Genomic DNA, 23,886 nt, shown 5'->3' with positions numbered 1-23,886 from the left:
AGATAGAAAAACTTTATGCATTGGTTGCTACAACAAATATAAGATATAAAAGTGATATATTAAATATAGTAAAAAAATCAAATAGATAACTTATTGTATAAGCTATCTGTTTAATTGTTTATATTAAAAACAACAACTATCTACTGTACATGTCCTAAGTCCCCATAATAACCACATGAATCATGATTAAATTCATCATAGAAATGTTTATATGTATTAATAAGTTAGCCCCATAACAAGTGTGATAATACAATAATTGAATCATAAGTATACTTATATGTTGAAACGGAGTGAACTGTTTTTTGGAACTTAACTTAAAATCTATTGTTTTATAATAAAATTAGCATTAAATCTACTCAGATGATAGAATACAGCTTAATGAAGTACGTGTAGTTTTATAAGATTTACTCGTTCAAAATTTTTGCAAAGAATGTCCGAACTTTTTCACCAGGCAGTGAACCAAATGTCCATTTTCTCCAGTTGCAGTGTGCTACACTTCTCTTTTCTTCTTTTTTGTTTTTTTTCCCCAAGCCACAATTCATTTTTTATCATCTTTCTCTACTCTTCGCTTCCGCCGCAAGCACCGCGCTCCGTCGCCTCCTCGACCTCGCCGCCGACGCCGCGATGCCGGAGGACGTCGAGATTAACGACTCCCAGCCCCAGCCCCAGCCCGCCGCCGCGGCGGCAGCGCCCGTCGCCGCAGCGCCGGCGGTCTCCACCTTGCAACGTAAGTGGCCGGGGGCTGTCTCCACTCGTCCTCCAAAACCCTAGCTTAGCTTTCGGCGTCGTCGTCGCGGCGGCGGCGGCGGCGGGGGAGCGAGGTAACGCGGGGTTTGTTTGCCTCGGCCTTCACGTGGCGTTGCGTGCAGATCTGAAGGAGATCGCTTCGGTGGTCGAGGCTGGGTCCCTGACCAAGGAGGTTCGCCGGATCTCCCGCGCCGTGCGCCTCACCGTCGCGCTCCGCCGCCGCCTCGCCGCCAGCGATGTCGCGGCCTTCCTCGCCTTCGCGCTGCCACATTCGTCCGAGGCCTTCACACGCCTCTCCTCCCTCCTGCCCAAGGTATTTTTACTCCAACAGGAGGAATTCGCTGTGTTAATACTAGTTGCTATACTCATTAGTTGTATACTCGATTGATTGTGGAATAATTGTGTGGTGATGCCATCTTAGGTAGTTTGAATCATGATACTTGGCAGCTTAATTCCTTGATATGATGGCACAGTTGAATTCTTATGTTAGGACTCTTCATTGCTTAGAAGATACTGGTGTGACTTGAAATATAGAGACATTGATTTTTTGAATTTGGAGGCACATCCCAGAGCTAATTTGAGTGTACCATGTGATGTTTTTGCATCACAGTTTGGCTTGTTAACACATGGTAGATCATTTTGAATTTTGTATCTCTTTGGAAGAAAGGGGGAACATCAAGGTAATCAACAGTAATTAACAGTACTAACATATCTACTATAACACACTAGGTTGCTACCAGCAGCATACACTAATCTGTCATCCTTAAATTCCATGTAACCAAGTATAGGCATCATCTGAAAGGGGAATGGATTCTAATCTCCTGAAGGGAATCCGAAAAAAAAATTGAACAAGCTCATGTGGAAAATCCTACTAAGCATCCAAGAATCCACTGATCCAATGCAATGCACAAACATAAATAAATATCACAGGTGCAGACAAACCAAACCAAACAATCAAGCACTAGTATCTTGATCATTCTTGTAAAGAAACTGTTGTTGTATTTGTGATGCAGTACAGTCCTTGTTAAAACTTTTGTTTGCCTCTAGTTCCACGGTAAAAGGGCCATGTTTGTTATCCTCTGATCTTCGATTCAGTGTCTAGGAGCTGTAGTTTGAAGCTGATGTTTTATTTGTGTAGAGATTCTAACATTTATAGGGTGCTTTGTTTTTTAGGAAGATGGAAGTGAAATGGATGTTGATTCAGCAACTTCGGTGGCTCAAGTATCAATCAAGCATGGTCTCCCAGAGATTGAAATATACTGTTACTTTCTTGTCCTGATTTTCCTTATTGACAATAAGAGATATGATGAGGTATGACTGAGATTCTCCTCCGCCTTCTGTTATGGGTGATAACCTACTAATCTGATGCTCTTCATTCAGGCTAAAACATGTGCTTCTGCAAGCATTGCTCGTTTGAAGAATCTTAACAGGAGAACAATTGATGTTTTAGCTTCTAGGATTTACACATATTACTCTTATGTTCATGAACTCACCCACAGCCTCGCCGAAATTCGTGGGTGAGTCATTGAATCATGATTGTCAATGTGTGGTGTTAGACATGCCTTCTTTGGTTGTGTTTATTAGTTATTACCTTCAAAAATTTCTAGGTACCTAATAAGCTCATTTTCCCACTGTTTTGATTTGCTATCATACATACTGTGTTTTTTCAGAACTCTTCTGGCATTGCACAGAATGGCAACTTTACATCGTGACGAGCTCGGTCAGGTTGTGCTTATACCTACTTTCACTTTTAGTTATTAAATAAGTGCTGCCAAACTACTGGACTAGTGTTTTATATGGCAGGAAACTCTACTCAACTTGCTTCTTCGCAACTACCTGCACTATAACTTGTATGACCAAGCAGAAAAGCTTAGGTCAAAGGCACCACGTTTTGAAGCGCATTCTAATCAGCAGGTTCTTCATCAACTAGCTCACTTATTATCCTGCCATTTGCTAATTTGTTACACTTTTGTAACATGTTATTTTATTTGATAAATTGTACTGAGGTTGATTATTGATTTAATGATGACTGAACTGTGAAATTGCATTATGCCATCTTATTATGTAGAGACCATGTGCAAACAAATGCTAACTTCTATTGCTATTGCAGTTTTGCAGATATCTGTTCTACTTGGGAAAAATTAGGACAATTCAGTTGGAATACACTGATGCAAAGGAAAGCCTACTGCAAGCTGCTCGAAAGGCACCCACTACAGCTCGTGGGTTCCGAATTCAGTGCAACAAATGGGCTATTATAGTGAGGTTACTTTTAGGAGAAATACCAGAGAGAACTGTTTTTATGCAAAAAGGAATGAAGGCGGCTTTGGCACCATATTTTGAGCTTACAAATGTAAGTTTTACCTCTGGAAAATAAGACATACTGTTAAACAGTATTTTTTAAAACTTATTTTATGTATGATTTACAGGCTGTTCGAGTTGGGGACCTGGAGTTGTTCAGAGCAGTGGCAGAAAAATTTGTTAGCACTTTTAGCGCAGACAGGACACGCAATTTGATTGTGAGGCTGCGCCACAATGTCATTCGGACTGGATTGCGCAACATAAGCATTTCATACTCACGGATCTCCCTTGCTGACATTGCCAAGAAGCTGAGGTTGGACTCTGATAACCCTGTTGCTGATGCTGAAAGCATTGTAGCTAAAGCAATCAGGGATGGGGCAATTGATGCCACAATTGATCATGCAAATGGTTGGATGGCGTCGAAAGAAACTGGCGATGTTTACTCAACAAATGAGCCACAAATCGCTTTCAATTCCAGGATTGCATTTTGCCTGAACATGCACAATGAAGCGGTCAAAGCACTGAGGTTCCCTCCAAATTCTCATAAGGAAAAGGAGAGCGCTGAGAAGAGGCGTGAGAGGCTCCAGCAGGAGGAAGAACTAGCGAAGCACATGGCTGAGGAGGACGATGACGACTTTTAGATCGATGATTTCTTTTCATGCTTTCAGCCTCTGCTGCCCCAAATGTTTCATTTTGACGAAGCATGGACCATCACAGATTTTAGAGGCGCGAGATCTCGAAAGCCACCACTGCTTTCTGGGGTAGTTGAAACCTGAAACTGTCAACATTTAATTCAGTGTGTTCTATCTATGTTAGCAATTTTTTTTATCACCAAAATGACTTAGAATGCAATGTATTTTTTCATGAAATACTGTACCTTTCAATCCCTGGAGGCACTCTGCAATCTACGCTGCACTCTCTCTCTACTTTCTGGATCAGGGATACTAGATTATTTGCAATCTTTGCTGCCCACTAAATTATTTGCGCCTGTATGTCTTGTTCAATGAATCATATTAGTTTTCTCTGGTATCATGCAACAGTATATAAATGTTGGTTGTAGCTTGAACATTCAAGTTGGGGATGTAGCTCAGATGGTAGAGCGCTCGCTTAGCATGCGAGAGGTACGGGGATCGATACCCCGCATCTCCATTTTCAATTTTTTTGTCAGAATTATCTTTTCTAATCCTTCACCTATTTGTTTGTTTGATGTGCTTGCTTCCTCTTTTTTGTTTTTCAATCATTTAAGTTTCAATCAAACAAGAAAGAAAGTAAACCATCGAGAAAGTTATTCAATCTTCTTTGTTTTTTTAGCTTCAATCAAACAAGTTCCACCCTTTTGTATCTTGAACTGTTGACAAGTTCAGATTTTCTTTTCGTCCTATTTGTAGCTTCAATCAGACAAGTTCCACTCTTTTGGTGTATCTTGAAATCCGTACAAGTCCAGATTTTTTTCATCTTTTTGTTTGCTTCAATCAAACAAGTTTCAATCTTCTGTTGTATCTTGAATTCTTGACAACTTCAGAGATTCGTGAATTCAATAAAAGAGGGTTCTTTTAGGGTAGGTGTGTGTGCGCGCGCACGTGAGGGTGGGTGTGGGGAGGGGCCGTGTTTGCTTCAATCAAAGCAATTCAACGGATATTCATGGATTCAGTAAAGAGAACTTTTAGCAATTCAACAGGTTCAGATATTCATGAATTCAGTACAGAAAACTTTTAGCGGGGCAGTAAAAGAGAATCTGAAACATGTTGATATTCACATAATCAAAATTATGGAATCCAACAGAAATCATTCAGAAGGAAGATCCATAAGCTGATCCAGAAAACATTTGTAGAAAAATTACATCTAGAAATAGGTGAAACAGATTATTTGCTTTCATTTCAAGCCATGATAGGTGCAAGAAAAGCTCTAAGGTCATGTCAGAGGGGAAGCAGTAAAACGGGGCACGGGATGAACTCAGCCAGCAAATTCCCATCAACGTGCTTTGAATGGATTGCTTCCATGCTTAGGACAACCAGGTCTAACTCCAACTCGTCTGCTACTTCTCCAATGATAGCTGTTGGTTTCTTCCCTTCCCCAAGGCGCTCCATCAATCCAAACTCTGTAAATCCACCTGCAGATATAAACAAGCATGACCGTCAGCATGACGACAAAGAAATAACACTGAGAAAATAGTTCGAGCACTCATGAATGAAATAATTCTCCTGCTAACCTTCTGAGAGATGCCATCTAATGCTTGACATCTGGGTATCATGCTCTGGGAACTCTTCCTTTGGTTTGTCATCGATCACTGAAATGAAGTGTACAGTCACAACATTGTAGTTTTACGCTTCAAAAGACGTGGAAGAACTTACACTACCAGAAACACAGAGAGCAATTTTTGGTCGTACCAACTACAGTTATGTTTGCTCCATACTTCTTTGCTAGAGAAGCGGATGTTGCTGCAGCCTGATATATCACGCAAGTGTTATGTATGAGTCACTGTTACTGGTTATGGTCGGGCAATATCAAGCAAATGGCTGTGCTCCTTAAAGGAAAAAATGGTCATAAACAAATCTCTGCTACTAATACTGTCACAGTGTGGTTTGTAATGTCCAGGACCAAACCATATGATTCATATGCTCTTCAAGAAATGAATAAAAAAAAACAAAAATACTATAACAAGCTGAAATATCTGAAGAGAACAGACCTGTCTTGTGCCTTCTGAAAGATAAGGGTTGCGATCAGTGACAGGAAGTAGAACATGCTTAACTTGGGCAAAAGCATCAGCAGCCAAAGCACTTCCAGATTCATTCACTTCAGCCCTAACTAATGTCCAAACAGAAAAAAAATTCAAACACTATGGCTTCAGCTTGATCATAGGCTAACAGAAACACAAAAGAATATTCTTAAATCCTCTCCACAGTAGGATTATCCAAGAATCACAAAATTTACCCCTGGCCCCTGCTAAGTCCCAAGACAACTGGTTAAATAATCTAATTCGAAAAAACAATATATTTCTTAAAAATCTTTTCTACTCCATTGCTTAGACAACTTGTTTTAAGCTCTCTGTTAAGTTTATTTAAGACATAGTTAATTCATCCTTACAATCAAATCCATAATACGTATCTCCGGCTCTGGCGTCTACATTACCAGGAACTAGAGGAAGTGCACCTGCACTATGTCATTATAATACAAACATCAGTGCTGAAGCTAATTCAGACACGAAACAGCAGTCAGGCACAGCCCAACCTAAATTCGTCATCCATTCGTACTCTACTCAAGTTCAAGCCAAACTAAAAGTATCAATTTTGAGCAGTACTGAGGGCTGTCTGAGGGGGTAATAATCATCCATCCCGAGCTCGTGCCCACCTATACACCATCTCCCACCTCACCGCTCCGGCATTTCCACCGCAGAAGCGAGCTCAAGGAAGTAAGGAACCCGGCGTGGGCTGAGCGGAGAGGAGAGCCCCGGCGGGGATACACCATACATACCTCCTAGTCCTCCCCTGCGACGCCCGGCGACGAGGGGGACGGCGGCGCCCTTCTTGGCCGGCAGGAAGGCGACGTCCGGGGCGACGGGGCTCGCGCAGGCGCAGACGCGGGTGGCCGCCGCCGGCGCCGGGAGGAGCGAGGTGGTGGCGAAGGCCATGTCCGGGACCCGGCCCAGGCTGGGAGGTGAGGGTGGCTGGCTGCCGGCGGGCGGAGGTTCAGGAGGGAGGATGCGGCGGCGAGGTGCCGGAATGGCGTGGAGAGTGGAACGGAAGGCTCTCGCTGTCGCTGGTCGGAGAGGAAGACGGCGACTTGGTGTGGGAGAGTTCCTGGCGGCCGTGGCCCACTCGAGATGGATGGATAAGTTTCGTCTCCGCTTTTTTTTTCTTTTTTTAATCCTTGCTTCTGTTCCTAATCATTTTTTAGACACAGTACAAAACAAATAACAAGCGAATCCACGTATCTTATATCTACATCATATTCTATTATCGCCAGCACAATCTTATTAAAGAAAATTATTAGAGTACACGTTATCGTCAGTATTTTCTGTTTATATCATTATTAGCGATATATATATATATATATTATTGATATATGAGTTTATAGGTGCGTTCGCAACTGTATATAGCAGTTTGGCTAATTAGTGTAATTACACAAAGTAAGGGAAGCCATCTACGTATAATTAATTGAGTTTTAGTCCTCATAAATTTAAATTAAAAGTAGGTTAAGCTAATTTTTAATCAATATATATATAATATTTAAAAAAACATAGTTCAGCCCTTCGGAAAATATCACATGGCTAATATACTCGTCCTTTCAAGAGGTGCCTGAGGTTTCTGGTTTCTTAAGCTCAGCCTAGCATGCTCATATTTTTATTTCTATTTATGCTTATAACTTATAAGACAAAATTTAAATTTTTAATGTTTAATTTGACGTTAATTTTAAATTTTTTTACGAAGTTTATTTTTTAATCTTGGCTTTTAAACCGCAAAGAATACATATATAAATTTATTATTCATAAAATACTAAAATACTCTTAGTTTTAAATATCCTGCACTAAAAAAACAAACATCACTCCGTATATTTTCAGCTCTATTTGGTTTCCCAATAACGCGTAAATTCTGATCCAATCTGGAAAAGAATTGAAATTTCTAAAGTGTTTGCATTTCTCTCTCTAACGTCATCTTTAAGCTTTTTAAGCCATATATTTATAAATAAAATGTTATATACATGCTTTTATCGATCTTATAAACTACTGTAAAAAAATCTAAATTTAGATTTAAAATTTAACTTATAGACATAAAAAAACGAAAAGAAACGTGCTGATACATTCGGACGCGGGTCGCTGCTTCATTCGGATCCAATCCGCCAACCCACGGACTCCGACTCCGTGTGCGCCGCCGCCACCGCCGATCAAAAACCCTAGCCCCCGCCGCCGTAAATCTTGAACCGACAAGGCGGCAGCGGAGCGGGGCCATGGCGTTCGCCGCGCGCATGAAGGAGCTCATGAAGAAGTACGGCAAGGTGGCCGTCGGCGTCCACCTCTCCGTCTCCTGCGCCTCCATCACCGGCCTCTACGTCGCCATCAACAACAACGTCGACGTCGACGCCATCCTCCGCAGGGTCGGCATCTCCCCCGGCAGCGTCGGCGAAGAGGATCGCACCGCCGGCGCCGCTGGCGGCGGCGAGGTCACGCGCGACGCCTATTACAGCGGCCCCGTCCCCGAGGAGGTGCCGCCGCCGCGCAACCGGACGAGGGAGCTCGTCGCGTCCAGCGGCGGCGCGCTCGCCCTCGCCCTCATGTGCAACAAGGCGCTGTTGCCGGTGAGGATCCCCGTCACGGTGGCGCTCACGCCGCCCGTCGCCAGGTTCCTCGCGCGCTGGAAGCTCGTCAAGACCTGAGCTGTGAGCCGTTTTCTCCATCTCTCCTCATCTTCAAGTTCAGTGTCGCCTGATAGGAGCGAAAATTCGATGTAACCTGATCTAATCTGTATGCTAGTTCTGTTGTGCTAGGCTCTCTGGTTAAGCTCATTCTCTATTTAATCAATTTTTAAACCGAAAACTTTGCAATACGTGCAGTTTGGTAGTTGAGGAATTTTTTTCCTTGGAAATATATTTCGTTGTTGTATTGTCATGTGTTATTCCCTTCTGGGTGGTTGCAATGCTCTATTTGCATAGAAAATTTCCCCCTTTTGTAGAGTACTGTACATTAGAATCGAAATTATTTACTTCATGTTCAACCTCTGATTATCCACGAATCAATACTAAGCCAAAAGTTTTGGTTCTCCACAGGTTCTGAGAGAATCTCAACCAATATCTGCACTTCCATCAACTTTCACATCTCGTGCATCTGATTTTACCCCTTCTATGCATAGGCAAATATAGGCTAAATCAATCCGTTTTAACAAATGATCAGAACACTAGTGTCAATTTGTTCTGAATCAAAGGTTGATTTGAAATTATTGTATGGCTGTCTTTGCCCATTGATATGACTCAGTAGGGTGTGATAGTGTGGACTAATGTTGGCTTTGAGGGATCTATTTTGGATGGTAACTTTTGAGGGGATTCTTAAATATCCAAATCCTCAGTTGTTGAACAGCCTATATAGTTGTATGCATGAGCACAAATGTCTTGCTAATTGCCTGCCTGGGTTGCTCAATAAATTCCCAGTGTTCATGTATGAGTGCCTAAACATAGCTTTTGAATATTTATGATCTGGAAATATTTGTGTATTCTGATCACACTCAAATGCAAAGAGATTGAAAATAGCTGTTCTGCACAGGACCACATTCTATTTAGCCAAGTGCAGTACATTATCCATGACTTTTTAGCTTTCTTTTGCACATGTCGTGCTCAATTATCAAATTTACCCGAGTACCCGTAGAAATTTCGCTACATGATGCAGTGAATTCCATATACCCCTCTGAGTTCTATTCAATCTGAGATGGACTTGATCTGACTTGTGAACATTTTATTCAGGTGCCTGTCCTGGGAGATTGATGCATCACGAATCCACTTTCCAGGCAGCCTGCAGTGGAAGAGAACGCTGTAAATTACTCCATGCTGCCGTTTGGTGCCGTCTGTTTAATCTGTGTACCAGCTGAAGGATGAATGCCCTTGCAACAACAAAGTTTTACAACTTGAACTTGTTATTCTGTAACCTCAGTTTGGCATTTCATTCTCTAACTTTTTGGAACATCGACCGAAAAAAAAGGTTGAAACCAAAATAAACACTACGACTAATGCAAGAGGATCATTTATTGGTTGAAATGTTCATGATCGTATGCTCTTTGAATTAATGTGATTTGAGTCGAGGTGCTATTTGGTTACTCAGAGTTCAAATTTATGTATCATTTAACTTCTCAATACATTGAGTATTGTGTGAAACTAGCACAGTGTGGTATGGAGTTACTGATGAAACATTGAAAAAATAATGCTTCATAATAGCGGAAATGAGATGGTGATTTTTTTTATTACTTGTAAATAAAAATCATCTGTACAGAAAATACAAAATACCATCCCTAATTAATGCATAATTAATTATAAGTGCTACAGTAACTAACATATGCTAATGGCGGATTAATTAGACTTAAAAGATTTGTCCCGCGGTTTTCAGGTGAGCTGTGAAATTCGTTTTTTTATTTATGTTCGAAAACCCCTTCCGATATCTGATTAAACGTTTAACAGGATTCTTTTGACAAAAAAATTTTGGCAACTAAAAGGTATCATTGATATGTCGATGAACAAATTTTCACTAGTGTAAAAGTATTTGGATATTGTCACGTGAAAGATAATCCCTTTTTCCCCTCAATGGCGGGGTTGCATCAAGATTGGTGCGACGATCCGATAGATTTGTACTCGTGAGCGGCCCACCGGCCCAACTAACCCATCCCCACACCGGCATCCGCGTCGTCTCCCCTGAAATCCGCGGGAAGTAGCCGGGAGCAGCCCCGCGCCACCGGCCGGCGGCCACCGTCTCCAGCCAACCAGCTCGTCCCCAGCGGCGGGAAACATGATCGTCTGCGTCGCCGTCGTCGGCCACCAGGTTAGGAACCCGCCACATCCCTCCGCTGCCTCCCCCGCGCCGGTTCCCCGCGATCCGATCTCGTGTCTTCGCCGGCGCCGGCCCGGACTAATTCTTGGTTCCCCCCCCCCCCCCCCGCGATGCTGCAGAACAACCCTCTGTACCTGCAGAGCTTCACGGAGGCGGACGACGCCCTCAAGCTCCACCACGTCGTCCACTGCTCCCTCGACGTCATCGACGAGCGAGGTAAGCGCCTGATCCAGATCTACCTGTCGTCTACTAATAGAAGATAGAGAAGAAGCTGCATCAAGATCCGTAGCATATGTGCTTCGAGTTCGGAATATAGTTTGTAATTAGAGGATTGATTAAACTGAGTGCCATTGTCAGACTAGAGATGGTGAATCTGATGAATTAGCTTCAAACTATTATAGTGTATGATGACGAATCTGAGGAGATGAGTTTACACCTTATCACTTGGCTCTATTGCTAAAATTTTGTGAGCCTTTGAATACGCGTAGAACCATAGCGTGTAGTGTGTCCCAGATGAGTATAACCGAGAAGAGTGATAGTTTCATTGCAAGAGCTATTCTGATACCATTTCCAGTCGACTACAACACTCTTATCTCTTTCTTTTCCGTTCCCTTTGACAGTGAACAATCCTAAAAGGAATGCTCCTGCACTGAACGAGACATTTCTGGGTCTGCTATATCCGACTGAGAACTATAAAGTGTAAGTCGCTACTTGTGTATATGTTTTACACTCTCTACCTTATTGACATGTTATTATTACTGCTTCCAAGGCACTTCGTTCATTCCTCTGTATTCCGCTATCAAATTGTGGATTGCTAACAAATGGATAAACTATGAAAATTTGTTATGTCCAGGTATGGCTATTTGACAAACACAAAGGTCAAATTTATCATGGTCACAACTGATCTTGATGTCAAAGACGCAGATGCCCGAAATGTAAGATCTTGAAACCTTATAATTGTGATATTTTTCAATTGAACTTGACGATTAATGGCCTATGGTAAATATATCTCCTTTTATCGTTCTGTGAAGAACTGATACTAAGATATTTATCTAATACAGCAGATCTTTGTAGGAGTGCTCTGGAAAAGACTTATGTTCATGCCTATTCATGCCATTTAGTGTAGAAAGTGCCTAATTCACCCATTCAGCTTTTAATGAGTCAGATATTGAGTTCTGGATGATATGTGTTTTTCTAAAGAACATAGCTTATATGTGACATGGCTCCTAAATGCACTGAAATAATGGAAACTGGTACAACCAATTATGTATGCCATATAATTTGTAGCCCGTGCTTGCTCTGCTGTGGAGAGAAAAAAAAAAATCTCATTTCTATCTCCATTTTCTCAGTTTTTCAGGAAGTTCCATGCTGCATATGTAGACGCCGTTTCGAACCCCTTCCATGTTCCAGGGAAGAAGATTGCCTCAAGAAGCTTTGGCGCAAGAGTAAGCACAATTGTGAAATCCTTCGGTTCGGGGACAACTGCCTGAGTGCCACCTGTTTTGATTTTCCCCTGCAGTCAAGCATTGTGCCTTTCCCCTTTGTTGACAATTCATTTCTGAATATCCATACTGTACTACCCCGTTTGCATGCTGAACAAGATGATAGTGATAATTTGGTAATGGAAAAAAGAAAATACGGGCTCATTCAAAGTCTGTGCGCCCTTTGTCTTTATGCGTGGGCTGTCTCCTGCTGCTCCTATTTCCTCTTAGCTGCAGACAGTAATGACTCTTTTCAATGTATGTGTGACCATACCAGTGCAAATTCAATGGATGACATTTCATCAGAAGTACTGCAAAGTTTTCCTTCATATGTAAATAGTAGTGGTATATGCTGATGAGTGATGTGGAGCAAGCTCAGTAGTATACACTGATGAGTGATGTGGAGCAAGTTCCTTGGCCTCCTTTTATCAGACAGACAGGTAGAGCCGACAAGAATCTCCATGTACCTACTCCCAACAATCCAGGATCCAGTGTTTCTTCTATTTCTTCATTTTTTTTAAAGGAATAATTGGTAAGTTTGAGCTAGACTTGACCAAGTTCTCATCAAATTAATCGGTCAGCTAGCCGTACCATGCATACACAATTATAAGGAAAAAAACATATAAACGCAGAACATTAAGATATATCATCTGTTGGAATAGTCTCATATTAAAAATTAAGAAGTTACATCAACTTAAAAGCGAGAGGAGTCCTTCACCTCTAGAGCTAGTTTTTAGGGTATTGCAGGACTTCCTCCTAGTTTGGTTAATGTCTCCCGGTTTTAAGCCAACGTAACCGTCAATATTGATATCTAACATTTTGCGCATGGTCTTGGAAATATGTTGCTTTACATTTTGCGCATGGTCTTGGAAATATGTTGCTTTGCTTCACCACAACCAATTTGTCAAAGATATAGTAAGCCTCATAAACTCCACAAGCATCACAAGGCTTAGCCCAAAAATACGCATACAACATAGTCCCTTCTCCTAGAAAAAATAAATAATTTCTAGCTACGAAGGTTATATCTACATTAATAGCCAGAAATTCGTTTTTTCTAGGCCGGACGGAGTACAACGCACTCCCTCCTCCTAAAAAAAACAATATTTAGCTATGAAGGCTATATCTACATTAATAGCAAGAAATTCATTTTTTCTAGGCCGGGCAGAGTATATGCCCGTGAATTAAATTGGTGTGCTTTACCACATTTATATCAACCAATTAAATATTTGTCTAATAAAACATGGCACATCTATGGCCCGTTCTTTTCAGCTTTCTAGGCTTAGCTACTCGTTTTCGCTAGCACAGTTTCAAACTGATAAACGGTATGTTTTTTATAATAAGTGCATATGAATTTGCTTTAAAAGACCAAATAAGTCCTAATTAACTATATATACTAATCAGGTTGTTTGTTTTACGATTGGTTAATCTAAATCCCAGTAGAACGCAGCCTTTAGTCAACAAACTGTGACAGCGAATCAACACAAAGTCTTTCATAACGTAGGATTACACGAGTGACTCCCCCGTTGATTTGTCACAAGTTGTGACCACATGCTGCTTCGCTGCCTTTGGGGACAGATTGCCATCTGAAACGCCATTGTACAACAGTTGTACTGACCCAATAATGCTCTGCAGCTGGGGACCCGGCGATGAGCCAGCTCCCGTTGTGCCGACAGGGATCCGAGTTATAGTTACTTTACCGTCTACAGCCAATACATCAAAAAAAAATTTAAGAGCAATTTTACGGTACTTAAAAAAGATAACAGGAGATATCACTTTTTTCTATATAATTTTGATACCTCTCGATACCTACTCAACGACCGTAAAATTGCTCATTTTAAAAAATATTCCTTATGTTCCGTATTATAAGGCTTAATTTCTAGCCTGGCCTAGAGTTCAATTATGTGCTAATGAATCTAAACATATATACACAATATATACATTAATGTATGGATTAATCTAGTTAAATCTAAAAAATCTTATAATGTAAAACGGAGGAAATACCAGATATTTGAGGAACACGGTAAATTTTTTTGATTACTAAGAGAATTAGACCATCTCCCGTGAAATTTGTACGTTTCAAAGGGGATAATTATGGTCTTTCTGAATTTCAGTGCTGGGTTCGTTGTTGTAAAATCTTATAGGTAGTTTTTCTGACCCCCTACAGAACCTCTTTGTAGATCTTCTTGTTCCTTTCACTATTTACTCCTTCAGTTAATGATGAATACTAACAGAGGCCTACTGTTTTCTTAAGAAACAATGAATCATTTCAGCATTCAGAAAACTCGCTGCTAAGCAACAAAAAAAAACTGCTTAAGTGCTCAGCCTAACGCTAGCCCGCAGCAGAAACATTTTTGGCATATCCTGCAGTTTCTGAGTTGTTTGATAGATCAGCTGACCTGTCCAAGCACAAAGAAAGCTAAGCTAGCAACTCCATTTCTTCATCCTGCTGGCCAGCTTTGTTTTCTCACTAAGCAGAAACAAACTACATTGCTTGACTGTTAAGTATTAGAGCAACAAAAGGCTAGGTACCTAAACAAACTTTTCCAAGGCCACACTTTTTTTTTTGCCTTGTCTTCCTGTATCTGTATTTGACTCTTCTTTTTTCCAGATTACTCTATAACCGAAAGAAATACGGTTATCAAAAACAAATAGACAATAGCAACAAGGTTGGTCGTGTCATATTTACTTTCGTGCTTTAAACAGAGCCTGAACAGAGACCTGGTCTCATAGGATTAGTTTCGGCTCCTACATATATATTGCCAATCAATATGGTTAATTCACTTAATTGTTTATTGCATATTTTGACCTGGTCGATATATTGATCGATCGGTTATGTTAAGCTTGCTGGCTGTAGATCAAAACAACGCATCAACTTTGAGATCAACTGAAAATGACCGCACTATACTCATGCACGCTTAATCATCATTGGTTACTCCACGATAAAAAAAGAGAAAAATCGGACAACGGTTTGTATCAATCACTGAAATAACCACACTAGGAAACACATGCGCCAAATTAAATCATCCAGGGATTTGGTCAGTTCAACCTGAATAAGATAAGTTTACCCCAAAACTATATATATACAAACCACGCCTTTGTGATCAGATCGATAACAAGCTAGCTAGCAATTTCTTGATGCTTAAATAGGGAAAGTGACACCCGAATCTGCAAGAAAATTGGAGTAGGGCGGGCTTGTCCAGCTCGTCGATTCGATAATACACATGGAAGCTTCTAGAATTTTCTAATGAACTATGATGTCCTCCATTTCTACTGTGCTTCAGAGCCAACATTTTTCATCCCATATATCATGTTGCATGAAGAAAGAGCCGATGTGATGATCGGGCTGACCAATCCCTGAGTACATGTGGAACCTTCGAGAATCTTCCATTTTCCTACATCGTTCCGCTTTATTGAAGGTAATACACATTTCTTACCATAATGACCAGTTGTGTGCCCAAAATTGGACTCCTGAAGCATAATTCTTGCCCAAATTAGATAACTATATACAATCCCCAATTTCAACCAACAAAATAGCATCCGCATGCGCCTCGGAATCGCTAATTCTTGCGCATCGCCAACACACAAAATCATAAGCAATCTAGCTAGCCTTATTGTATTCATGGAACTAAATATTCAGATCCCCTTTGACTTCCATAGATTATTCAGAGAATTAACCATAAATCCATATATAAGAACCATATGCAACAGTATTGGCCGAAATCGATCAGAGACTGAAGACACATGCGAGCATGATTAACTACGAGCAAATCTAAATCATATCCTCAAGTATAATTATTGCAAAGCGAAATTATTTCTGTTTGATCTGGCTCAAGATCACGCCTAGCTAGATCTCCTAGCGAGATAAGTATAGAATACTGCAAGCAACAAGCACACGTTCACACACCCTGCTCGAGCTACCCCTGCGAATTATGGGTAATTACAACGAGGTCCCTCTCCCCTCTACTTCTTCGTCTTCGTCGCCGTCTCCTTCCTTCCGCTCTCGTCGTCTGCTGGTTCTTCTTCCATTGGCTCCGTCACCTGGTAGATCTCGGACACGAGGCGGTAGAGCCGCGTCCTTCTCTGGATCCCGGGCACCTCCTGGGACTCGTCTTCCAGCTCCTCGTCGCTGAGGTAGTCCTCGGCGGGAGGACGGGGCGGCACGGCCTGCGGGGCGTTCACGGAGGAGCCCGAAGACGCCGCGGCGACCGCGCCGGAGCGGGCGCCCAGCGAGGAGGACGTGCTGCTCCCGCTGAGGAGGATGAGCCGCTTGGCCGCGGCGAGCTCGCGCACGGTGAAGGCCCCTGCCACGGGCGCCGGCGCCGTCGGCTTCTTCTTCGCCATCGCCCCGGCCTTGCGCCGTAGGGTTTTCTCCGGGTTGCCGTCGACGTGGCGTCGGCTGATTTTGGCCTTCTCTCTCTTCCTCTCTTCCTCTCCTCCTTTGCCTCTCATTTCCCCTCTTTTCTTTTTTGTCTACTATTTAGGCTGTCTTTTTAAATGTATTTTTATAGGAGCGGCTGGTATATTAATCGGCTTGTCTTAACTTTATACCCTCTAGTGAATTTATACAGGCTGTGCTATCAAAGAAATTATTTATTGAAGTAGTAATAGTAAAAGGTATCGAAACCGAAACTTTAAAGTGAAGCTAGAAATAAATGATATTGCACCTATTTTTTATAGAAGCGGCTATTATGTTAATCGGGTTCAACCCAAAATCGGCTTGTTTGTATACCCTTAGGTGAATTTATATAGGATGTGCTATCAAAGAAATTATTTATTAAAGTAGTAATAGCAAAAAGTATCGAAACCAAAACTTTAAAGCGATTTTAGAAATAAATGGTATTGCACCGTACTTCTTGTTATATATTTTTATAGAAGCGGCTAGTATGTTGATCGGGTCCAACTCAAAGTCGGTTTGTTTGTATACCCTTAGGTAAGTTTATATATGCTGTGTTATCAAAGAAATTATTTATGAAAGGTAGTAATAACAAAAGATATTGTAACCGAAACTTTAAAATGATTCTAGAAATAAATTATATAGCACATGACTTCTTGTTATGGCCGGTTCATTCATCATAGTCACAATTACTAGTTTTCAACGCATATATACTTGTACGCTCCCATCTATATCCATCTCTATAAAGAAGTACAGTAACGAATGCAATCAACAAATATCTATAGGCATTATAAATCTATAATTATAGAGTCCATATCTGGACACACAATTTGCCACTTGGGACGAATGCATGCTTGCTTAAATGAATATTCTTTGGTTTTTCTTCAACAAGTGCTTTTGATATATACCAAGGCATCATAGGTTCAACTAATTTACAAACATCATTGTAAATCTACTTTCTCCTTCCACAATTAATGACTAATTGACAACCGTGTTATTGTATTAAAACATTTGATGTTTTTGCTGAGAATGATAACGACGATGACAACAACAATACATTCATCAATTACTTGAAGGGCCCATATGTTTGTCTACTATATCCATGATGTAAAAACTTTAAAATGATTCTAGAAAACAAAAAACAAAGCACATGATGGGTTCTTGTGGTATAGTTGTCATAGTCATGTTTACTGGTTTTCTGTGTATGCATGTACGCCAATTATAGATGTGTTAATCAGAAGTACTTGGATAGCATCTACACATTATTGATAACATAAATTAGAGGGATTTCCTTAAACAAATGTATCATACACTCTAGAGGAATTTCCTTAAACAAATGTATCATACACTTTCATCTATTTGCCACTACCTAGAGTGTTGTTCATGTATATGCATTCTTCCTTTTCTCTAGGATATTTAGAGCACTACTACTAGTGCTTAAAAATCCTTTCTTCTAATATATTGACGCTCAAGATTTTTGGGTGTTTGTGAAAAAAACATGTGCTTAAAAAATCTTACAAAAACTCTTACAATGAAATTTAAGTTCCCAATTGTAGTAGTCATAGGTATAGCTTTACATTTGTATGTTGCAACCAAAGTAAACTATACATCTAACTTGTTCCAATATTTTACTATGTATTTCGGTCCATCAGTAGCCACCATTACCGTCCTCTCGTCACCCTAATATTAGTTGTTGCTTCATGTAGCAAGAACATGTTGCTCAACACCAGGAGTTGGCAATTGAGCATGTGTTTGCGTGGCAAGTATATATAACCAACAACACTACTCTAGACAAGCTCTTATGTGATCGGCTCAGACCCTTATCAGTGATAGGCAGACCCCTCATCACAATTAATTGGCCACTCATGACTCCACCTCATCTCTGACTGGTGCAGGCCCATCAATAGTGATAAACATCTATGATGGGTGGTGACTAACAACCATCACAGGTGAGTACACCACCTGTTCGTGGTAATAGACACCTCTAATATGTTGATATACTAACCAATCATAGTTGTGAAAAATCATCTAAAAAAAAGAAAAAGTGGAGCTCAAGCCCTCATCTTACCACAAAGCAAATACTCTTACAACTAGACACAACCGAACATAGGTAGCAAACATGGAAAAACCCTAAAAACAATGAACAATCTCCATCTTGACAATAAAACCATGAACACGGGAAAAATGTACCCATGTCAATTCACAATGCTACCTCATGGCAGTTTTTTGCAAAAAAAAAGCTCAATTAATTCTCTAGGAAAAAGAAAACTAGCAAACTTGGAGGAGGCAATATCGAACGTTCATCCATTCACTATAGTGACCAGATCCATCGTTCCTCAAGGCTGGAAGGCCGGAACTAACTACTAGCTACGCTACCACCACTAGATCCGCTAGTCCTCATGGTAAGGGATGGCCAGATCAACCCATCAACTCCACCAAATCCACCAACACTCGAGGAAAAGAGGGTGGAGGAAGCTAGCAACCAACACTCTCAGCGTAGGTGATAGATATCGACACTCGGGGGCAAATGACACGAGGAAAAGATGATCCATAGCTCGGAGAGGAGAGCGGAAGGCAACAACCGACGCATGATGGCAATGAGAGCGACGAGGACCATCACGTAGTCGTAGATGCACGTGCTTCAGACAACTACACTACAAAGAGACCGGTGGCAGATCTAGAGACCTTGACCTCGAGGGGACCGGATCTAGCAGTTGATGCTTGGTGGGGGGTAGAAGCGATGGCGACAGATGGATTGGAACGAAGGCAGTGGGTGCTTGAGAAGGCTGCAGCCGGTGCTTGAGGACGAAGGCATCAGCGGCTCTCAGTCTAGGGCAGAGGAGTCAACGGCAAATGCTCAATAAGGATGGGACGGTGGGTCTTGGACGTACAATGACCAGTGCTTGGGAAAGGAGGGACAGAGGAGCCAATGAACAGTGCTAGGGACGATGGGAGTTCAGAGGGGGTGGCAACTCTCGGACAAGACGGACGAGGTGATGCCATCTGCATTGAGGTGGTAGATGATCTCACCTGCCACTGCAGGTCCATGAGAGGCAACTGCTTGCTCTTCAACCCCTCCTCCACCGCCCTTCCATGGAAGGAGGATGATTCTTCTTAGCACAAAGAGAGATGGTTTGGTGAGAAGAAGGGTGGTGGTATTAACTAGGTTTCATTATTGAGTGGTGAGAGCGAGAGGAGAAGGAGAAGGAGGAGACAAACTAGCTATGTAAGGCGTTGCATGCCACCTTTGACGAGTTAAAAAAAAATTGAATTCGTCATTGATGTCTTTACCTTCTACAGAAGGGTCGTCAGATAACTGGAGTTATATATGATGGGTGATAATTACCACACGTTAAAGATGCCCTTTAATGGGTCATTATTTTGACCCATCACATATAACCACGCAACTTTGACCGGTTGTTCCCTGCTACCATGGCTTAAACGGTGTTTTTTAACCTATCAAAGACGATGTTTTCTAAGACAGAACATTCCGGTCCATCTTAGATAATCTGTAACCTATCTCGATCTGGTTCTGTAGCAGTGCCTCGATAATCAAGGAGAATATATTAGGCTAGCTCACTAAGTAAGCTTAGTCCAATAATAAATTATTAGATGAGACTTGTTTTTGTTCAGACATGAGATTTGTGTATCAACATATATTACTGTAGAATCAGAGTTTAGAAATTCATTGTGCGCAACAACAGCCGTGTAACAAGCAAAACACAAGGGCATGAGGGAAGTGTAATTATTGATAGTTAATTTTCACAATAATTTCGTGATCAACTAAGTTTTAATCGTAAAAGAATGAATAAAAAAGGCCCATAGGGAAATGGTTTTGATGAGAAGGCAACTCGGTGTGTCCAATATCATTTTACTACTATATTTAATAATTTATCGACATTTCGACATTTGGATAAATCTATTCTGTGAATAGTATGGGCTAACTGATGAACATTTTTATGGACTAATTGAGTGGTTGATGAGTCGGCCCACTTAAACTATGACAAAGTTTTGCACTTATTAATTAATAAGAGGAGACTATAAATAGACAACAGAGATTAATTTGATGCCAAATAATACAATCAACTTATCCATCGTACCAAGCATATATGTATATATGTCTGCTGTGGTGAAGAGGAATTATTGGAGTACTACCGATATCCATGAAAATTGTTCCGGTGCTTTCTAGTACATATCGTTGTTCACTTTACATGAAAATATCTAGGACACCATGATCAATGTCGGTAACTCAGATTCCTACATCTATATGCCTATCGTCTTCAACCTCTGGCCCGGCCGGTGGATAAGGTTGCGAGGTGACTGCCGACGTGGAAGGCCAAGATGCCCACACCTGGAGGTCGGCTAGCTGCTTTTATGGAGTAGATAATTAAGCCAAGGCAACAAGGCGACATGTTGCATGCCTGTTACTACTAATACTAAGTACTAATCTGTACTTAGCCCGGACAGTCTTTCTACTGGTACTGTATTAACAGCAATCTAGCTATCGAATTCCCACTAGTAACTCATGTATTAACCAAGTGATGTTAGTTTCAGATGGTCCTGCCTTTTCGATCTGAAGGATTAATTTTTACGTTCTTGAAATAATTCTGAATCTCAATTGAGAATCCTCGGAAATAAACCGGACGGCTAGAATGGGAACGAGAAAATCGTCTGGCAGTAGGCGGTTCAGTAGAAACCTTTTGAGTTTGGCCAACATGACCTGTTTAATGTGGTTAGGCAAACCATGATTCAGGATTTATTCATCAATTAGGTGAAGACGCACACATTGATCTGACCATTATTTCAGTGTTTGGTTAGCTAGTTAACTCGTTGCCGAATCAACAACATTTTGCTTGCTCAGTTAACTGTTAGCTAACCAGCCACATAGTTACCAAAACCAATTTATTTTGCTTAACTGCAAATTAATTAATGCTACAATATATAGGAGTAACTGCTATGTATCTTTATCCCGCTGTATCACAAAACCAAGCCATAATGCCATATATGTCCTGCTGCTTAATAGCGCAAGCTAGCTAACATCATTGCGTGGTGATCTTCAGTTCCAGGCATAAACAATCAGATCAGAGAAGTTTCACACAACAGCTACAAGGTAAATCAACGGTAAAAATGAGTAAATGACACTTGCAGAGTTGCAGTAACCATGGAATTAATCAAAGAGTAAAGTGCTGCTCACTACTCTAGCTGCTCCGGAAAACTCACTGATCAACTTGGAGTATTTAGCAAACAAGCGCGGAGACGATGATATAATATACATCGATCAGCCCAACCTGCATGCAGAAGGGAGAATATGTATATAAGATGGTAGATCATATCGATCGCAGTACCTCGGTGACGGATCGGTCGATCAACTGGGATCGATAGGGGGAAGCTTGTGCATCTGGAAGCTTCTAGAGCTTTCCATCTACCTAGCTCCGCCATTATTTCTTCTAAGCTTAATTAATTACTACTCATCACCACGGTGGACACAAAGATACTAATTTGATCCCCAAAATGCAGCCTTGCAGGCGGTGCTGATCAGGTGCAAGAAAGGGAGGATATATAGCCGAACAGTACTCCGTGTGTGCATACTAGGAAGATTCTAGAACTTTCCTCGTCCTCTCCTACATTCTCGTCCTGTCGTCCGTCATGTCCGCTCGTCGACACAGCAGAGAAAATCAACAGTATTTTTCACAGCTGCTCCGAAATCATCAAGATGAACTGCATGCTCATCGATCTACACCATGATCCGTTACTCCGTCGAGCGAATCATTCTATAGCAGGCATCCGCCTCGACGGGAGTAGATAAACTGCATGCTCATCTGCTCTGTCGATCGAATCGATCGATCACCGGCCGGCCGAGATAGCTCGCGCTCCGCGCAGAACTACGGGAGCAATAGTAACCAAATCCATGGAGCTAGCTATCTAATTAACGATATATTTAGATCAGTCGCCATGGGATATTACTCCATCTAATCCTCCTCACCCATGATTCTTCCGTGAAAGCATCGAATCATCGATCGATCCGCAGAAGGCCAGCAGCCAAGAACACAACTCGATCAAGTAGAACCAAGAAACCGCCCAGATCGATCCATCAGAAATCAATCAGAGATTCAGAGCTAAGCGCAAGCTTGCAAATCGCAGATATTATTACGCCCAAAGAGAGATTTTTGATACAGTTGATCAAGCTCGAAGCTACGAACCATCTAGCAATCGAGACTCGAGAGAGAGGAGATCACGGCGAGCAAAAGAACAGACTTCTCGAGCTACCCCCTAGGAATCATGGCTAATTACAGAAAGGTCCCTCTCCTCCCTCCTCTCCCCTGTCCCCTTGCAGTTGCCGCTACCTCGTCTACTCCTTCTCGTTGCACTACTCGATTTCCTCCGTCACCTCGTAGATCTCGGCGATCAGGCGGTAGCGACGCCCCCTCGGCTGCTCCCAGTCCACCTCCCGCTGCCCGACGGTGCGCTCGGCGGCGGCCGAGAGGCCCACCGGAGCCGCCGGCGTGGCTGGCGCCGGGGGCGGGGCGTTCACGGAGGAGGAGGAAGATCCCGAGGCCGCGGGCCCCGCCGCCGACGGGGTCGTGTCCGAAGCCGGAGCCGTCCCGGTGGACGTGCTGCTCCCGCTCAGGAGGACGAGCTGCTGCGCCGCGTCGAGCTCGCGCGCCGTGAACGACCCCCCCGCCCACGCCGGCGCCGGCGCCACCACCACCTCCTCCTCCTTCTTCTTCTTCGCCGGCTCCGGCTCCGGCTTCTCCGCCTCACGGCGTAGGGTTTTCATGGACGCGTCTCGGCTAATTTTCGCCTTCTCTCTCTTCCTCTCTTTCTTTGGCTTCCTCTCTCTCTCTAGCTTGGCTTGTTTTTTTTTCCCTTTTCCCCTTAGCTTTTAAAGCCTCAGGATTTCTCTTCTTTTTTTTTGAGAGGACAGTTTTTGCTTTAATTTCTTGTAGAGAGTATATAGCTGGCATAGTGATCACCTTACCCCAATTTAATTTGATCTGATCTGGCCATTTTGGGATTATCTTTTTTTCACATTGTAAATTAATTATCACTGTATATATACCTCACAGTACTTGGTGTATCCCATCATATTTAAGAGTTGTATCTGATTTTGATACGGTATAAATTGAAACATATGAAAACATTTAACACGACATTAGTGTTCATCTACTTATATACAGTATGTGTTAATGGTGAGAGCACCACGAATATTGTGAGAGAGGGGAATCACTGGGCAATACTTAACTGCATGCAAGTGAGCGGGTTGGACATTTTCACATCACATTTGTTCGGTGGACAAAGATGTACGAGGGTTTGTATGACTTAATTAAGTATTGTTGAGAGGGGTTTATTTAGGAGTCAAACAACATTCACTAGCTCACCTATAGTCATGATAACTAATTGTTAGTACACTTATATATATATATATATATAATAAATGCATCCCT

At 41.9% G+C, this 23,886-nt stretch overlaps 4 protein-coding genes and 1 non-coding gene across 5 annotated transcripts; 4 read left to right on the top strand and 1 right to left on the bottom strand.

The window, feature by feature from the left end:
• The first annotated feature begins 530 nt into the window (after window positions 1–530).
• LOC102706680 (probable 26S proteasome non-ATPase regulatory subunit 3) lies at window positions 531–3,960 on the top strand. The gene is made up of 8 exons (XM_006660852.3): window positions 531–727; window positions 870–1,060; window positions 1,921–2,058; window positions 2,128–2,264; window positions 2,418–2,472; window positions 2,551–2,661; window positions 2,858–3,097; window positions 3,174–3,960. Exons 1-8 carry the CDS (start codon window positions 625–627, stop codon window positions 3,684–3,686), a joined length of 1,488 nt encoding a protein of 495 aa, XP_006660915.2. The 5' UTR covers window positions 531–624; the 3' UTR covers window positions 3,687–3,960.
• Window positions 3,961–4,121: 161 nt separating this feature from the next.
• TRNAA-AGC lies at window positions 4,122–4,194 on the top strand. The gene has a single exon. It is a non-coding gene; the product is annotated as a tRNA-Ala (tRNA).
• A 583-nt stretch (window positions 4,195–4,777) lies between these two features.
• Window positions 4,778–6,890, bottom strand: LOC102717000. The gene is made up of 5 exons (XM_006661427.2): window positions 6,517–6,890; window positions 5,732–5,850; window positions 5,433–5,490; window positions 5,255–5,332; window positions 4,778–5,155 (listed from the first exon to the last, which is right to left on the bottom strand). The coding sequence occupies exons 1-5, from the start codon at window positions 6,671–6,673 to the stop codon at window positions 4,962–4,964; spliced, it is 606 nt and encodes a 201-aa protein (XP_006661490.2). The 5' UTR covers window positions 6,674–6,890; the 3' UTR covers window positions 4,778–4,961.
• Window positions 6,891–7,857: 967 nt separating this feature from the next.
• Window positions 7,858–9,789, top strand: LOC102706404. The gene is made up of 2 exons (XM_006660851.2): window positions 7,858–8,418; window positions 9,493–9,789. The coding sequence occupies exon 1, from the start codon at window positions 7,990–7,992 to the stop codon at window positions 8,413–8,415; it is 426 nt and encodes a 141-aa protein (XP_006660914.1). The 5' UTR covers window positions 7,858–7,989; the 3' UTR covers window positions 8,416–8,418; window positions 9,493–9,789.
• Window positions 9,790–10,410: 621 nt separating this feature from the next.
• On the top strand, window positions 10,411–12,219 carry LOC102716719 (trafficking protein particle complex subunit 2-like protein). Its single transcript, XM_006661426.2, has 5 exons — window positions 10,411–10,558; window positions 10,687–10,783; window positions 11,188–11,266; window positions 11,421–11,502; window positions 11,917–12,219. The coding sequence occupies exons 1-5, from the start codon at window positions 10,526–10,528 to the stop codon at window positions 12,055–12,057; spliced, it is 432 nt and encodes a 143-aa protein (XP_006661489.2). The 5' UTR covers window positions 10,411–10,525; the 3' UTR covers window positions 12,058–12,219.
• Window positions 12,220–23,886: the final 11,667 nt, after the last annotated feature.

The sequence above is a fragment of the Oryza brachyantha genome, chromosome 9 (assembly GCF_000231095.2).
Source record: "Oryza brachyantha chromosome 9, ObraRS2, whole genome shotgun sequence".
Lineage (NCBI taxonomy): Eukaryota > Viridiplantae > Streptophyta > Magnoliopsida > Poales > Poaceae > Oryza > Oryza brachyantha.
Note: the sequence above shows the minus strand (reverse complement) of the source record. Positions and strands in the feature narration are given on the sequence as shown.